At 34.9% G+C, this 18,936-nt stretch overlaps 1 protein-coding gene and 1 long non-coding RNA gene across 4 annotated transcripts in view; one reads left to right on the top strand and one right to left on the bottom strand.

The window, feature by feature from the left end:
* Positions 1-17,349, top strand: part of LOC145294136 (uncharacterized) — an 89,329-nt gene extending 71,980 nt beyond the window's left edge. The window contains exon 2 of the long non-coding RNA XR_013869826.1: positions 15,097-17,349. This is a non-coding gene — a long non-coding RNA (uncharacterized LOC145294136). The remainder of the gene's footprint in view (positions 1-15,096) is intronic.
* LOC145294135 (nesprin-1-like) overlaps positions 1-18,936 on the bottom strand; it is a 1,091,614-nt gene that overhangs the window by 985,565 nt on the left and 87,113 nt on the right. For all 3 annotated transcript variants that reach the window (XM_080141241.1, XM_080141242.1, XM_080141243.1), the window contains exon 2: positions 17,710-17,902. In XM_080141241.1, coding sequence (XP_079997367.1) covers positions 17,710-17,848 — 139 coding nt within the window. In that variant the 5' untranslated portion in view covers positions 17,849-17,902. The remainder of the gene's footprint in view (positions 1-17,709; positions 17,903-18,936) is intronic.

Here is an 18,936-nt window from a genome sequence, read left to right as displayed (position 1 = left end):
GTGTTATATAATATATATATATTATATACATATGTGTTATATAATATATATATATTATATACATATGTGTTATATAATATATATATATTATATACATATGTGTTATATAATATATATATATTATATACATATGTGTTATATAATATATATATATTATATACATATGTGTTATATAATATATATATATTATATACATATGTGTTATATAATATATATATATTATATACATATGTGCTATATAATATATATATTATATACATATGTGTTATATAATATATATATATTATATACATATGTGTTATATAATATATATATATTATATACATATGTGTTATATAATATATATATATTATATACATATGTGCTATATAATATATATATTATATACATATGTGTTATATAATATATATATTATATACATATGTGTTATATAATATATATATATTATATACATATGTGTTATATAATATATATATTATATATACATATGTGTTATATAATATATATATATTATATACATATGTGTTATATAATATATATATATTATATACATATTGTCTCATCATGTTTTTGGCCAAGTAAGCCTCTGGCCGGCTTTTCGGTAGGATTGAAACCGCTATCTTCAGACAATTCTCACCTGGAACCATAGAGATTCAACGTCTATCAACTGCGCCACGGGCCCCAAAGGGCGATCAAGGTTGAATTTTTTGGTCTTATAAATTTATGTTTATTATCTGCTCTTCCATAGTCGGGTCCATACCGAGTGGTATATATTATTTAATTGAATCTCTACGGTTCCAGGTGAGAATTGTCTGAAGATAGCGGTTTCAATCCTACCCAAAGCCGGCCAGAGGCTTACTTGGCCAAAACGTGGTGAGACGACAGCAACCATAGAAGGCATTAATTTCAGTGGATGCAGTCAGGAGATTCAGAGTTCCTATCAGTCGTGGTTACCACCTGACGAAGGCCAGAGGAAAAGTTGGCCGAAACGTTGTGAAACAACTAAGAAAAGATGAGGATAGTCTGCAATAAAAATAAAATTAGTTTTTATTTAAAAAATTTTTTTTTTTATTTGTTTTTTATTTATTTTTTTTTTATTAGTTTACTTTCTTCTGCAGTTCTTTAAGGCGTTTTCATTTTTATGTTTTTTAATTATTATCATGCATGAATTAAAACATTTTTTTTTTTTTTTATCTTAGGAACCTTTACGCTTATGTCTTAAATTTTAGACATTTTCTATAATTAAAATCATGTAATGGATTTTTATCAAACTTAAACTAAGGATTCTAGACATAAGGTTTAGTGGCATTATATCTTGATTTGAATCTTTTTAAGGGGATATGAAAGTGGTAAAAAAACTATTTTGTTTGGAGGAATTCATAATTTTACCTATCATGGGACGAGTATTTTTCTAAGAAATAATATACATGTTCCAATGAACACTTGTTCACCTTTCAAAAAATCCATACAAATTTATAGCCTGCTTCGTTTACACATGAACAATCAAAGTTATATATATATATACATTGGTTGTTTCTTTGTACATGAAACGGACAGTAAAGTTGTATGGATTTTTCTGAATAAAGAAGTGGCCATTGAATGGAACATCCTATCGTTTATGTGCTTTGGTGTATATTTTCTGGTGTTAAAAATGAACATCCAATGAGCTTTACCTTTGAAAGTTGATTAATAATGACTATATACATAAACACATTTATATACATTCAGCTACATACCTAGAAAATGGAGCCATTAAACCTGACGTAGTGATATAGAACAAGAAGTAGAAAGAAGCAACCTTAGTAGAAGTTAATGATGCTGGGATCAACAGAACTGAGAGAGAAAAGATAATGAAATACCAAAATTTTCTGTATGACAGGAAAAGAAATTGGAATCTTAGGAAGATCTCTATCATACCAGTAATTATAGGAGCAACCAGATTCATGAAAAAGAATTTCAAAAACAACCTGGCCAATATACTCAATGGACCAAGTGCAAGAGAGATATAAATAATTGCACTTGAAAGGGATGGTTCAAATCTTAAGATCCTGTGCTTTGAATGTCTGGCAACTGGTAGGATGCCCCATCTCCAGCTAGAACAAAAAAATAAAGTAACTTTTATTTTTCCAATCACGTTCACTCCTAACAAGGCATACATCACCACTTGAACGTAATTGGCTACTATTTGGGACCATGCCTTGGAAAGATGAACAAGATGTCTGTGTACATTTCCCTACGCAATAACTCTGTCAATTTTTAGTCTACAGACTCGAAATTTGATATACAAGGTACTGAGATTTGGGAAAATCGATGTGATCGGTTTTCGGCCAGAAATTTGGCGATTAGGGAGTCAAAGTTCAACGATTTGACCTTTGAGAACTCTACCAATCTCCTAAACATTTAAACTTTTGCATATCAGTACAGTCAGGGAAGCAGGAAGGGAACTCCAAATTTGAGCTGTTTGAGGAGAAGAAACTATTAGAGTAAACAGCTTTCTGGCATTTTGGAACCTCAACAGTGAAGGGGTGAGATTTTGTTGCTAAGCATATTTGTCAGAGATATGTACATTAAGGGTGTACAAGTGCAATGAGTTCATCAGAACACATTCCATTAAAATATTTGTAAAACAGGCACAGCGATACAACATTGTGGCGATGGGGCAGGGGTTGGAGCTTAGCTGACAAAGTGGGACCTATTAGATTGAAGACTTTTTGGGGGCCCTATCTAAGAGGGAGAGGTTAGTTGTGCATGCACCAGCCCAAATGTGGCAACAATACTCCATACATGGGTGATTGGCGGCTTTACACACACACACACACACACACACACACACACACACACACACACACACACTAGTTCAATACGATCTTTCTAACCGTTTTTATGTTAGAACAAATAGTCAAGTGAACAAACTTGAAACGGATTGCCGATGTTATATTAGCTTCCATTTGTCTTTGAAGAATTTCTTTTGAGTGCAAACATGTTTGAAGTAACACATAAGGAATGCACATGTTTCCCAACAACACTCCACCCGTGACTAGCAATACATACTTCAAAAGAAGAATATATATATATATATCTCATAATAAAAAAATTATTAGCCATTTTACTTCCAATTGGGTTACCTATTCTTTTGTTAAGCAGTCCATGAAACTTGCGTAAAACTAAACCAATTCATGGTTCCATATCTTTTAAGATAAGGGTTGACAATTTTTATCATTCGAATTATTTAGACTATTGTTGGATGTTTTTTGTTTTTTTTTTACAACGTTCCACACAGTGTAACCCCCAACATTCTTCAGGTTGTCTTGAACCTCTTACATAACTTGTGGTGCAATGGATAAAAGTGCTAAGTTATAATTAGTTCTAAGTGACAATCTTCTGGAGGTTGAAGGAATAACGCAAGTCAATCATGTACTATTTGGAAAAAAAAAGAAGGAACCTATTACATATAGGAGATGTGCATGCGTGTGTGTTCAGCTAGAGAGGAATGGGTTCAACACAGGAGAGAAAACGGTTTGGGGAGTGGGAGGGAGAAAACGGGAGCAGGAAGAGGTAGAAAGAAATTTTAATAGAAATATGTTTCACCTCGCAGGATAACCCTGCTAGTATATATTGTTTCATGTGTCCACATAAAATGCTATGAGGAGATATTTTATATAAAATATACTAGCATTTCAGCCCGGCGTTGCCTGGGTGTTTGGATGTGTATGTTGAGCAAAAAAAGGGGAGTAATAGGAAGGCAGGCAGGCTCGAGCCCGTACCGCGAAGGAGGAAAAGAACGGGGGAAAAAAACTGACGTCTTTGCGGTTATGACCACCGCCAAACCGGAAGTGACTTATGTTTACATTAAGGCTAGACAATGGAAAGGAGAGGATATCTTTCAAAAATATCGGTGAAAAAAGTGACCCCCCCCCCTGTAGAAAAGTGCCTAGTTGAAGGTGAAGATGTTAATGTTTTTAGCCAATTTTTCGATATTTGTCGTATGAAAGGTCGAACTTCAAAACGATATTGATCTTGATAAAATCCGTTGCCTCTGTCGAAAGATTTAGGCAGACATGCAAACAGACATACATACATTTATATATTGGTAACTAAAAATTTTCGACCCAAATCGATGAAAAAGCTTGCCCTATCTCTGAATACACTTTATGTAAAATTTCAAATATTTAGACCAGAAATTGTCTGAGTAATTAGGTAGAGACTACAGAGGTCAAATTTTTTAAAAATTTGACCCCTATTGTGACCCCTTAAAATTTATTGTTTTGGGCTCAAATCAAGTTATTAAGTTAGATCCATGTCCAAGGAAGCTATATCTAAAATTTCAAGTGTTTAGACCCAAAATTGTCGGAGGAGTTTGGTAGAGTTCTCAAAGGTAAAATCGTTGAACTTTGACTCCTTAATCGCCAAATTTCTGGCCGAAAACAGATCACATCGATTTTCCCAAATCTCAGTACCCTGTATATCAAATTGACAGTGTTATTGCGTAGGGAAATGTACAGACAGACACACAGACACGTTCACTTTTATAAATATATAGATTTTTCTATTATATAAAGAACAGTTGTCTGTGTGTGCATGTATTTGTATGTCCAGCTAAAAGCAATAGAAAGTACAAAACAAATACTCACAAAGTTGGTATTATCTTAACCAGTATTGTCCTGGATAAATAGTAACTAAATTTCACAAAAAAAAGTCATTTGTTGAGGGTCAACTCGGCCGGAATTCATCAAGTTTTTTTTTCAGTAGCATTATGCATTCATTTGAAAAGAAGACGTTGACGAATTTCATGAAGAGTTTATTATATAAAGGAGAGATGTCTGTATGTGAGTGTGAAGAATGGGCTGGATAGGGAAGAGAAAGTGGGAAATAAAGGAGAGGAAAAGAGAAATTTTAATAGAAATATACTAGTGGACTTTGCCCGGTTGTAAAATACGCTTAAATATGATATTTTAATTTGTGCAGATTTCGTATATATATATTATTATCGAATCGTGATTTTAAAAGTAAAAACAAGTATTTAGGTGCCATCACTTAGAATCGAAACCGAAACTGAGCATTCAAAGCTGATGACGTTACCACTACAGAGCTCTATGGACAAATTTATCTTTAGTTGATCTTTGACAACTACATATTTTCATTTACTAGCCAAATAGAAAAGTTACTAGCCAAAGCCACATGATTTTTAGAATATGACATCGTTGTCCTGTAACGAGTACGTACATCATAAAGATTTTTTTGTGTTTTTTTTAAATAAATTTAATTCTAAATATACAATGAATTTTATGTTGATACTTGAAGGTATAAACATGATGTTTTCTTCAGATGTTTTTTAAAACAGCCTTCGTTTTTAAAAAAAAAAAAAAAAGGAGTATATTGTTCTATTAAACTTTTGTTTAAATAATTTAACTTTCTTCGTTTTATAAAAAAAAAAAGGTTGAAAAGATATTTTTCACTCAGTAGTGAGCTTTGGAAGATTGTCAGTGAAAGAAATGCAATCGCCAAAAGATAAGCATTTCATTATTTCTAGTCGCCACTTTGATAAATCGCTCGCAAATGCGACTGTTTCACTCGCAATGTAGAGCCCTGCACTCTACCAACGTGACACACATATGAACTGATTAAAAATTAAAAATAAACTAAGATGAATGTACAAAATGTACAACGATTTTTTCATTTTTGACCCATTAAAAAATATTTTAACCCATTAAAAAATATTTTAACCGGCTAAAGATCCATAAAAGAACGGTTCGTAAAATATCCGATGATTTGAGGTCCCTAGCGCTGTCCAGCAACTTTTAGTTTCGGAGGAGATACAGTTTGAGAATATGGAGACAGACAGACAGATATATAGCCTTTTATATATTAGATTACATTTTCACAGGATAGCCTTGCTAATATATATAATATAACATTCTTGCAGTTAGACAAGCGATTCATCACACAAAACCTGCTTGTATTTAAAATCTGAAGAGAACAGATTCATCATCGTAAGAAAGACGAGAAAAAAAAAAAAGAAAGAAACATGGCGGTTGTCAAAGAGGAGAAAATGAATAATCATTGTTTTGTCAATATTGATGGATGAGTACAACATGGTTAATAAGATGAATAAAAAATAACACTTGGAACAAACGTACAAATGGAGGGGATGAGGGGAACGCTTGTGCACGCTATGCAACAGTAAGTTGTGTTTTCAATCCAGCAACCAAGGAAGTGCGTTGTTCCCAACTTCCGAATCTGATAGATTTAGTATTAAGGCCAACAAAGAAAAGAGAAAATGATCAGAATTTGATCAACGGTTGGATTTGAAATGGATACTTTTTTTGATTCCTGCACAATAAGGTTGATCAAGTAATGTTATTAGAAATGATTTCACGTTTGATTTGACTAAATCTATTTCTGAGTTTCCTAATATTTTAATTGCAACATTAAATAATTCGTCTTAGTGAAATTAAATAATGTAATAATTAAATTATTAAATAGTCAAATTATTTAATGAGTGTTCAAGCTTTCGCTTTTAAATCATTGTTTTTTTATTTGTTGTTTTTTTTCTAGAAAATAAGAACGTCTGTCATTACTAACCAGCAGAGCATTACCACTGTCGACCAAGGAAAAATCTGTCATGTTTACATAGTGTTATATGGAAATGAGGGCTGAGGACATGCGTTGAAAATGATGCGATGAATGTGTGACGCGAGTCTTAAAGACAGGTTTAGTTCTGAAGAAGACCTCAGGGAAATTAAATCTTGACAGTATAGGGATATGTGTGTGAAAGAGTAGATTTTGATGGTCACATTGAAAGAATGGATGAAAGTTCTTGGGTTTGTAGGTGTAGAACAGTTGGATTAGCATGTTCAGTTTATAGGATACTAAGGAAAACATAAAAGGAAGTGATAGAAGTTGATCTGAGAGAAATAGGGCTAAATAAATACCTGGTCAGAGATAAGTGTTGTGAAGGAACATAACTGGCTATACACCGGTTACAAACTGTATATATACATTGGACTGTTTGGCAGACAGCGGCAGACAAGCAGTCGCAGTAAGACGGATAGTCTTACGTGTTGATTATCAGACTTTCTTCCCCATACTTGTTACTATGTACTTCTATTTACCTTAGGCGAGCAGCCTTACGTTTCTGTATTATAAATAAACCCCATTACACATACCACTCGGTGTAACTCACGTTTGTCTTTATTTCCTAAGTATTTAGGAATATAACAATGGCGACGAAAGGATGTTCTTTCTCTTAACAGAGATAAATTACCGTACCAAGGACTGTGTACAATGCAAGGATTTTTTGTTTTACGAAAAAAACAAACTACACAAGGATTTTTGACCACTGCGTCAATGAATTTAAAAATTTTTCCTACCTAAAGTAGCGAAAAGTACGGATTTTTCTTCGTAAAGAACTCACAAGAAATTATAGAAACATGTTCAAGGTAAAGTGGAATTTATATTTATTTTGACAAGTAAAAAAAAAAAAAAAAAAAAAAAAAAATGGTCGCAAGTTGAATTCGAAACTACACTAAAGGATTACGAGTTTCGAAAGAAAAAATATAAATACAACGACTATTGTACCATTTTATGCCACGTGGGAACGGCAGCCATATATTTTTTTTTTTTGGAAAATTAATTGTTTGTTATTGCCTTTATATAAATAATTGGAACTATTTGTCGTGGGAAGTAAGAAATATTTTGTGTATGAACTTACGTTGTTGAAAAAAAAAAAAAAAAAAAAAAAAAAAAGAATTATTTTACAAAGCCTGTTGAATTACTATGGATGAACTTTGTTGAAACGTGTTGTGTCTGCATATTGCTACTAATTTACGATATACGTAAATTTACGATTTTTCTTTGGAATTATTGTGTAGAATTCGAAAAGACATTTTTGTACTAGAAGCTAACATGGAACAATTAGCAGAGTTAACTAAGGCTCTAGCCCTTAGCATCCAGGAACAGACAAAAATGACTCAACAATTTTTAGCGCAACAACAACAACAACAACAAATTCAACAACAACAGCTACAGCAACAGCTGCAACAACAACAAGAAAGAACACAAAAAACTTTAGAGGCACAACAAGAACAAACAAACATACTACAACGACAAATGTCGACACAGCAAAAGAATTTAGAAAAGCTAATTCTAACGTCGACCGGGAAGAAGACTAATTTTTCTGCCGAGGGTATTTCAAATTCACTAACGGAATTTCGTTACTCCCCGGATACTGGTGTTACTTTCCCTGCATACTACAGAAGATACGAAACAATTTTTACGAAAAGATGTTTAGACTGGACCGATGAGGAAAAAGTTACCCTGCTACTACAAAAACTGGGTACTGATGAAAACACCAAGTATGCAAATCTAATTCTACCAAAAACCGGAGGAGGTTTCGTTCGAGGAAACAATTAGTACCTTGTCGAAAATATTTGATAAAAGGGATAGCCTATTTCACTCTAGATACAAATGTTTGAACATTCAGAAGGCAGAAGCTGAAGACTATCTAGAATATGCTTGCACTGTGAACTGTTTATGCGAATCATTTAAATTGAATGAAATTTCCGCAGACCAATTTAAATGTTTAATCTTTGTACAAGGTCTCACAGCACCAAGGGACAAAGATATACGTTCACGGATCCTAACAATTATGGAGGCGGATCCTAACATAACATTGCAAAAAGTCACTGAAGAGTGTCAACGTCTGATTAACATAAAGAAAGACAACACTCGCATTGAAGAGAAAAATATTTTTAAGGTGCAGCAAGTAAAAAGGCAAGGGACCACAAGAAAGTCCAGGTTCCAAGAACACAGGATCCTTAAAGGATACAAAGACCCAAAGCTAAAGTGTAAATGTTGTGGTAGTTTAAGACACAACAATAAGACCTGCTGGTTTAGGAACAAAATATGTTATGAATGTGGTCTCAGAGGTCACAAGGGAACATACTGTGCCCAGAAGAAAAGACAAGGGACCGATAATGTAAATACGCTTCGCATGAATAAAGAAAAAAGCTGCGAAAGACGGAAATATGTTGATGTTCGGATAAATGGACATCTGGTTACATTGCTTCTGGATAGCGGTGCAGATATTAGTATTATAAATGAAGATATATGGAAAAGGATAGGTCGACCTGAATTAACGAAAACCAGAAAGACGGCGAGAAGTGTGTGCGGCAAAAGATTAGAGTTCAAGGGAGAATTAAAATGCAAAGTGACATTCGCTAACCAGACTCATAAATCCAAAGTGTACGTCGTACCAGGAAAGAATACATGCCTGTTTGGGGTAGATTGGATTGTCCTGTTTAATTTATGGGAGAAACCCATAAATTCGTTTTGTAACGTTTTAACTGCAGAAAAAGCAAACCAAAGGGAAGACTTCCTGAAGGATTTGAAAACTGAATTTCCCAATGTTTTTGCCGAAGGACTAGGACTCTGTATTAAGACAGAGGCAAAATTTGAATTAAAGAAAAATGCCACTCCAGTATTCAAACCTAAAAGGAATGTGCCTTTTTCAGCGATGGACGCAATCGAAAAAGAGTTGGATAGACTTCAACAACTGGAAGTCATTGAAAAAGTTAACCACACAGATTGGGCAAGTCCAACCGTGTATGTAAAGAAAAAAAATAACAGAATAAGGGTCTGTGGAGATTTTTCAACGGGTTTAAATGACTGTCTATTGGACCATAATTATCCCCTTCCGTCCGCAGAAGATCTGTTCTCTAAGCTTAACGGAGGAAAAAATTTTTCTAAGATAGACCTCTCAGATGCTTACTTGCAAATTAAGATCAGCGATGAATGCTCCAAATACTTAGGCATAAATACTCATAAGAGCATTTTTAAGCTAAAGAGGCTTCCTTTTGGATTAAAGGTTGCTCCTGCTATTTTCCAGCAAATTATGGACACGATGCTGGCAGGGTTGGAATTTTCAATGGCCTACCTTGACGATATCCTAATTAAAAGTGAAAATTTGCAAGATCATAAGAAGCATGTAAAAGAAGTATTCAAAAGAATACAGGAATTTGGTTTTAAATTGAGCCCAGAAAAATGCGATTTTTTTATGAAAAAAATTAAATATCTAGGTCAAATAATCGACAAAGAGGGTCGAAGACCGGATCCACAAAGGACTGAAGCAATTGAAAAGATGCCTGCTCCAGATTCAGTGACAAAATTAAAATCGTTTTTGGGATTAGTTCAATACTATGCAATTTACATCCCTAACATACATAATTTAAGAGCTCCTCTTAACGAGTTACTGAAAAAGGGTGTTAAATGGAACTGGAATAAGGAATGTGAATCTGCTTTCCAAAATATCAAAAGATGTCTACTGTCAGACTTAGCATTGGCACATTTCAATCCAGAAAAGGAACTAATACTAGCAACGGACGCCAGTGATTACGGTGTTGGCGCTGTATTACTTCACAAGTATGAGGATGGTAAGACAAAAGCTATCGCCCATGCTTCAAGAACGTTGGTTGCAGCGGAGAAAAATTACAGCCAAATTGAAAAAGAGGCGCTGTCGATAATATTTGGAATTACAAAGTACAATCGATTTCTCCATGGACGATCTTTTATTTTGCAAACCGACCATGAACCCCTGCTTACCATATTTGGATCAAAGAAAGGCATTCCCACACATACTGCGAATCGATTACAGCGATGGGCTGTAACCCTCTTAAACTATCAGTTTAAGATGGAACATGTATCCTCAAAAAAGTTAGGACACGCAGATGCATTATCACGGTTGATCCCTAAAAGAAGCGAAAGTTTCGAAGAAACGGTAATTGCTGCGCTTAAAGACGAAAGTGAATGTACAAGTTCAATGTGTAATATGATACGTGAACTTCCGGTAACTTTCGAAAAAATAAAAAAAGAGGCAGTAAATGACATTTTCATTAAGAAAATGAAAAATAAATTGGGATGGATAAAAAAAAATAAAAAGGTAGATCAAACAACGCCTTTTTCCATCTGTGAAGATGTGCTCATGTATGGTGAGAGGATCGTAATTCCACTAACGTTACAGAGGAAAATTCTGAAGGAATTTCATACAGGTCATCCGGGCATTTCGAGAATGAAATCCCTTATGAGAGGATATGTGTACTGGCCTGGTATGGACAAGGAAGTTGAAAAATGTGTCAAGACATGCAGAGGATGTCAATTAGCAGCTCGAGATCCTCCAGTAAAAACGACGCCATGGCCAAAGACGGACCTACCCTGGTCACGTCTGCATATTGATTATGCGGGACCTATAAATGGTTATTTTTACTTGATTATTGTAGATTCTTTTTCAAAATGGCCAGAAATATTTAAGTTTAGACATCCAACAGCAAAAAACACTGTGAGTGCGCTTAATGAAATTTTTAGCCGTTTTGGAGTGCCAAAAACCTTAGTGAGCGATAATGGAACAGCATTTACTGCTCATGAATTCAAAGAATTCTGTGACTCACTAAATATTCTACATATGACAACACCTGTGTACCATCCACGATCGAATGGGTTGGCCGAAAAATTTGTAGATACGTTTAAAAGGGCACTTAAGAAAAATCTTACTACGGACACAGACGAACAATGTATTCAAACATTTTTAGCAATTTACAGGGTGACACCAAATCCTAATAATAATGTCAATTCTTCCCCGGCTGAGCTAATGTTTGCAAGAAAGATAAGATCTGTCTTCGATAGGCTGCTACCAGAGAAAAAGAAAGTTTTCAAAAAAGAAAACCTTAATACCAAGTGCTTCTCCCCAGGTGAAAATGTATATTTCAAAAATTTTCAAAATGGACGAAATCAGTGGGTTGAAGGTATTATCAAAAAAAGGATTGGGAGCATGGTCTATACCATCCAAGGATTAAGTTTTGTCTGCAAAAGACACAGAAATCAAATACGTCCCAGACTGTCTCCAAATGTGGAAGAGACACCAATGGAAACATTGTGCGATATTTTTGATATACCAAAACCAGCGTGTGTACCGCAAACAATGAATATTTCGCCTGAACCGACCATACGGGCTGGACAGAAACCTTTACCCCGGGTAACGCTGACCAGAAGGAAAAGCGCAAGAAAGAGAAAAGTTACCAGGAGATTAAGCCCTGACCCTAAAAGGAAGAGGTATTTAAGCTAAAATCAGGAAGATTTCAGCTTCAGGGGGAGGTGTTGTGAAGGAACATAACTGGCTATACACCGGTTACAAACTGTATATATACATTGGACTGTTTGGCAGACAGCGGCAGACAAGCAGTCGCAGTAAGACGGATAGTCTTACGTGTTGATTATCAGACTTTCTTCCCCATACTTGTTACTATGTACTTCTATTTACCTTAGGCGAGCAGCCTTACGTTTCTGTATTATAAATAAACCCCATTACACATACCACTCGGTGTAACTCGCGTTTGTCTTTATTTCCTAAGTATTTAGGAATATAACAATAAGTTAGTTTGAAAATCAATTTCTGAAAGCCTTCCAACATATGCAATCTTGTAAAATGGAAATTATGACGGTGATATGAACTTTTGTGAAATTTTAACAAAGGGGTTTTTTTTTTTTTACACACAAAATTTTCTTTGAATTCAAAGCTACATGCCATCCTCAAAACTTGGAAATCTATTCACTCCGGTGGCACTTGTTTGATTTTCAAAAAATGTAAAACTCCAATTGTATCATTCCCAACTATTCAAAAATGACGAAATTCAAGAATACTCTGACCTGTCAAAAGAAACTGACAGAAAGTTGAGTTTCGATTTGGTGTCCAACGAGGAGGAGTGTAGCCCCCCCCCACCTTAAGGATCTGATAGATTAAGATTTAAGACTTACCAAGAGTATAAGTTGCACAACGTTTCAGTCGATATAACCTCAGACCTTCTTCAGGTATATCTTGTTGAACTCCGAAATCTGTGTCAAACCGAAGAATCTGCATGGAACTAATGACTTAATCCATTTAGCTTTCATTCAATCAGGTTATGGACAACACTCATCATACAAGTGCGAGTTACTTAGGACTTCTACCCAGTTATGGTTGATGGAATGAGAACAAGCTACTCATATGGATTATATAAAGGGTTCCATAAGAATTTCCATGAATATTTCAGAATTCGACAAGATACCCCCAAAGGAGGTCGAAAGTTACATCAACCAACATTCAAGATGAGAACATTAGTCTAAATAATCCAAATTATCAATCCTCATCTCAAAAACTCAGAAAAATAAAACTTAGCAACTTTGACTTAAAATTAATTTCATCTGATTCTACGAATTTTATACATCTTCCACTCTAGAATAAGTATTTATTTGTACATAAATATAAATCCGTCCTGTCACATAAAAGTTAATAAGTAAAAAAAAGAAAAAGAAAAAAAAGCCTTTTTCTAGCCTACAGACGAAACAATTTTAAGTAGTGAGGGGAATCAAGAAAGTAACTAGAATGTTAGATACTCCCCTTCCACCATCTGAAATGAATTCAGAAAGAAATCATTCACTCTAAAACTCTACACTAGTTTTTTTTTTTTTTTTAAATCTTGGCAGAAATATTGCAAACAATATAATTATGAAAAATGTAATTACTAGTTTTATTATTTTAGATGAAATGCCAACACTGGCAAAACGCATTTTTTGTCATTTCTAATGAAGGGTGCACACTAGGATTTAATAGTTTGCTTCATTGTGAGATTAAATTTCTGTAAAAATATTCTGGATCATCACGATGTTAAATTAGTACATGGATCCTGTTCTATCATCATTTTGTTTTTTAGTTTAAAATACTTAATAAAATAAAAATAAAAATAAATTAGAAAAAAAATAATAATAATGCACCCAAGAAAACAAAATGCGAAATTTTAAGGTGACTACAACCTCACCCTCCAAAAGAAAAAAAATTGTAGTGCTAGCATCGGCTGGCATCATACTAAATAATTGAAGAGTCAAGGAGGATGGAAAGACAGAGTGAAAGCACTAACCAGACCTCCACTGCATGGGTGCAAAGGAGACTTGCACCTTGGGGAGGCTTATTGCTACCCGAATTCCAGTGAAGACCAATGGTCATTGCCATCAAGAAGTCAATGGTAAACGAATGTTGCGATAATGCAAATTAATTTTCAAAAGTTATTGGAAGAGATGACGAGTACTGGTAATCTGGAGAGACTTGTTACCACACAGACATCAGGGAATACCACCAATTGGTGTCAGTAAGCACTCTCTGATGATGACCTGTCCGAGAACTCAGTGAGTACTACTGAGCGAGATGATGCTAAAAATAATATATAAAAACGAAAGACATCAATTTTTATCCGTATGGGAAAAGAATAGAAAACTATCCGAAATATTTAAAATTATTAACGCCAATAATTTAGATACTTTTGTTTTCTCTAAGGCTATTATTTATTTATTTTTTTGTTTCTAAATATTTTAGCTGAATAAAATAAAATAAATAATAAAGTAAGAGTGAGCGAGTGTGTGTGTGTGTGTGTGTGTGTGTGTGTGTGTGTGTGTGTGTGTGTGTGTGTGTGAGTGTGTGTACTAATTTTCCTAACAGGAAAATTAACTCCGACCATTCAAATAGAAGTTACCTCCCTTGTCAATGTAAGGGAAATAATTCCCCCTTCCCTTTTTTTTTTTTTTTTTTTTTTAACGATAAAAGAAAATTGTTTAAACGTCGTTGATTAAGAGATCATATCATAATTTTTAATCGATCGGGAAACATTTTTTGTAAATATTCAAACAAAATAACAAATCATTTGAAATCTACAGAAATAAAAAGTGCAACTTTAGATGCTTTCAAAGTTATGACATTTCAAAAGATAAATGGGTTGCATCAACCTACCATTCAACTGCATTTCTTGGATACCCAATGCTTACAGATACCACAATTTAGGGAACTATAATAACCAAATAATCTGCACTTTTTTCGTGTTTTTCTTTTTCTTTCCTAGCAATTATTTTCACAAAAAAATTAAGATAAAACACATTGTTAATAGCTTTTATACGAGGGACCTTCAGTAAGTTTTCAAACTTTTTTTTTTTTTGCCAGCATTTAAAATTGTCGTAGACTCTTTGAAATTAAGTATGTTATCGTTATACATTTTATAAGATGACTAATTTTTATGATTTCAGGTTCAAATGAATAGATACAGCAACCCTGGTTGTCACAGCTGGTAAATTGCAAAAATGTAATCTGGACGTGAGGATAATTTAGAAGAACGATATGCAATAAAATTCTGTTTTAAACTTGGAAAAAATGTCACAGAAACGTATGGAATGCTTCAGACTGCTTTTGGACCATCTTGCATGAAATGATCATCACTTTTGAGTGGTAGAAGAGATTCCAGGAAGGCAAGGAGTCCGTGAAGGATGAAGAGGTGTGGAAGGAGTAAGGAAGTCAGAACACCAGAGTTGATTGGCCAAATAAAGAATTTCATGGATAAGGACCGTCATGTGTCTATAGAGACAATAAGTGCACAGTTTGATGCTCAGAAATTAGGAACCCGTGACCTCTTGGAAAATCTACAACAATGTAGTAAATAATGGGCAATCAACAATTCCCCCACTATCCAACAATTATGAGGTTGTTTGCTCAGCAACCGAGAAGGCTAACAACATACTTACCAGTTGATTTGCCTCCAACTCTACACTGGACCCTGCAAACCACCCACTCCCTGACTTTCCTTTGCAGACAGATGTCACACTAGATGATGTGAAAATTACCGCTTCTCAAGTGCATGCTATCATAAAAAATCTTGACACTTCAAAAAAGCATGTGGACCTGATCTCATCCCGGCTGCGCTATTAAAAAAATGCTCGGCCAAAGTAGCTCCAATCCTCTCCAAACTTTACAACAAATGCCTTAAAGAATCTTGCTTTCCTGACTGCTTGAAAACTGTTTCTGTGGTACCAGTTTTCAAGAATTCTAGTAAAAGAACTGACCCGTTAAATTATCACCCCATTAGCCTCCTCCCTCTTTTCACCCAAATATTTGAGTCCATAATTAACCAAGCTCTAGTCCATCACCTTATAGATGCTAAACTTCTGACCGACCAACAATATGGATTTAGGCAAGCCTGTTCCACAGCAGATATCCTAACTAATCGCTGAATGTATATACCATTCACTGAACAAAGCAGGGGAGAGTAGAGCAGTAGCTCTAGATATATCTAAGGCTTTTGACAGGGTATGGCATGAAGGTCTTCTCAGGAAAATCAGATCATACGGTATCACTGGACGAATACTTAACATAATTAAATCTTTCTTAGATAAGAGAAAAATCCAGGTTGTCCTCAATGGTCATACATCTAAACAATATGATATAAATGCGGGAGTGCCTCAGGGGTCTATCCTTGGACCTTTATATCCCTAGTATTCATAAATGACCTCCCTGACAAAATTATCTCTGAAACGAGTATATTTGCTGATGACACCACGCTCTATAACAAACACGACAGGAAAACAAATGAACACATATCTAAAGAAATGGCAGAAACACTAGAGGATGACCTCCGATCTGTAGTGGAATGGGGACAAAAATGGATGGTCACATTCAATGCTGCCAAGCCTAAAATTGTCTCCTTTAATAATTACAAGAAACCGCTACCACCACTAGCAATGGCCAAAGATTCATTATCTGAAAGTACTTCTTTTAAACGCCTCCGCCTAACGTTCACAGGAAACAAGAGTTGGAACAATTACATTGAGAGCATTGCCAGGACCGCTGCGAGGAAGGTAGGTTCTCTCTACCATGCTAGAAAGCTACTAATGCCCGAACGTATCCTGTGCCTCTACAAGGCCACTATTCGCCCATGTATGGAGTATTGTTGTCATATTTGGGCTGGTGCATCTACTACTAGTCTCTCGCTCCTAGACAAAGAGCGAAAGAGAGTCGCCAACCTGATAGGTCCTGAACTGTCATCTAAGCTTCAGCCTCTGTCCCATCGACGAAATGTTGCATCCCTCTGCCTGTTCTACAAGTATTTTAATGGTGAATGCTCCAACGAACTGCAAGCACTCATGCCCCCACGACGTAAATTCTCTCGACAAACCCGACAAGCAGTTAAATCCCACCCATACATGTAGATGTAAGAAAGCTTTCTACTCCAATAGTCCGGGTCCCTGCTTCCCCAACAGTACTGACATGCAGAAGTTCAAGTGCAACGTGAACCGACATTTTGCTGCCCAACTCCCCACATAGTACCCCTGTAGCTTATGTCCCTGACAGTAGCCCTCTACATCAAAGTGGCAATGTGCCTTATTTGGGGTGAAAATGTAATAAAAAAGAAAACAAAAAGAAAACTACTTTTTAATGATGCACTGCTTCACTACAAAAACACTTACATGTCTATAAGCGGTAATTGAATAAATTTTTTTGTTTTTCTATTTTTTTTTTTTTTTGTAAAATTTTGTGATTTTCAGAAAATTGAATTTTTTTTGTCACCATGAACTTTGTTCAACATATCTTTCATACTTTTTTATTTGCTAAAATTATCATCTGGTTTTTTGGAGATCTTTACAGGCAATGAATATACGAATTAAAAATCCAGGGTGATTTATTGCCACGTAGGCTACAGGAAATGTTTTTACTAGTGAACGATCAATAGTCAATAAGAAATAATAAAAAATAAAAATAGTCTTGTCATTCAATATTCAGGGTTTTTTTTCTTTTCTTACAACCCGGTATTTTCCCTGCATTTTCCATAACCTAATAAACTATTAATAAATCAAAGATTGATGACTTACCAGCAAGTTGTTTTATTGTGGATTGTATTCCTTGTCTGTCTGGAGTAATTCGTGAAGATGAACTCCCGGTTCCAGAAACTGGGGTGCTACTTCGATTGCTCGATATCGAGCTGCTTCTTGAGGAACGGTAATTATCCATCTTGCCTCACGGTGTCAAGATGAAAAAAAAATTCCAAATGTGTTACAATAAAACCTGCAAAAAAAAATTAAAAAATGTCTAAAATTAGCAAAAAGGTTCGTTGAGTTGTATCTTTGATATAATAAAAAGGTATGATTACTGAAAATGGAAAGGCTCTATTTTTAGAAACTGGCAATGGGAACTGACCAATCAAATGGAGCCACATTCTGCTAGCAACCAATCAGAAACCAGAATTGCTTCATAAAAATATTGAATCTTTAGCATTCCAGCACATCATTTTTTTTATGTCAACACGAAAAAATCTTTTACACTTTGTCTGCAAAACTATAAAGTCCAGGACTTGAACAAAGCAGTTATCTACTGAAAATTAATCTCCAGAACTTGTACAGAATAGCTACCCACGGGAAACTCTTCTGAAATTAAACATGTCTTCCAATTCAAGATTATCAATTCGTTGGCATCTTTTCTTAAAATAGTTGTTCCCATATGCAAAAAATCTAATTACAACCCTTATTCTTCAGTGGCCTACGGACCTTGATAAGCGGTGACCCCCAAGTTAGAAAAAAAAAAAAAAAAGTTCTTTTTTCCCCCACTAAAAACCTAGTACTCAACAGATGGAATAATCCACATAATTCAAAGCCGTTAAATCTTCATTATCTTCTGTTATTACAATAGACAATTAATTTTTATATTTTAAACCCCCCCCCCACGATCAAATATCATTTCACTGTCCAGTGTCCATATGCGTTATCTGGGAATCCCATAATGAAAGCAAGTTTGGCTGTTTGATCCAACCCTCTCCCTAGGTATCGTGCTCGTCCAACCAATATTTCGCTTGTATTGACTTAAACATCAACTGATTCTTCTGTTCACCCGAATCGTTTAGCTTTTTCACTTTTGCTTCAAAAAAAGGTTTTTGGGTGAAATGCCACCATTAGTCTCGTTTCTATCTGTTCCTCAACTAACTCATCTTCATTGTTCATCTCAAGGTGATGAGAATGTGCAGAAGCGCTCAAGAATTATATGTCAATGTCTAAGTCAGACCTACCTACGGAGGAAATGAGTTCGTTCTAGGGCTATAATTTTGA

Source organism: Euprymna scolopes, chromosome 15, assembly GCF_053919585.1.
Source record: "Euprymna scolopes isolate OS-2025 chromosome 15, ASM5391958v1, whole genome shotgun sequence".
Taxonomy (NCBI): Eukaryota; Metazoa; Mollusca; class Cephalopoda; order Sepiida; family Sepiolidae; genus Euprymna; species Euprymna scolopes.
The sequence above is the reverse complement of the archived record's forward strand: the minus strand, read 5'-3'. Positions and strand labels throughout refer to the sequence as shown.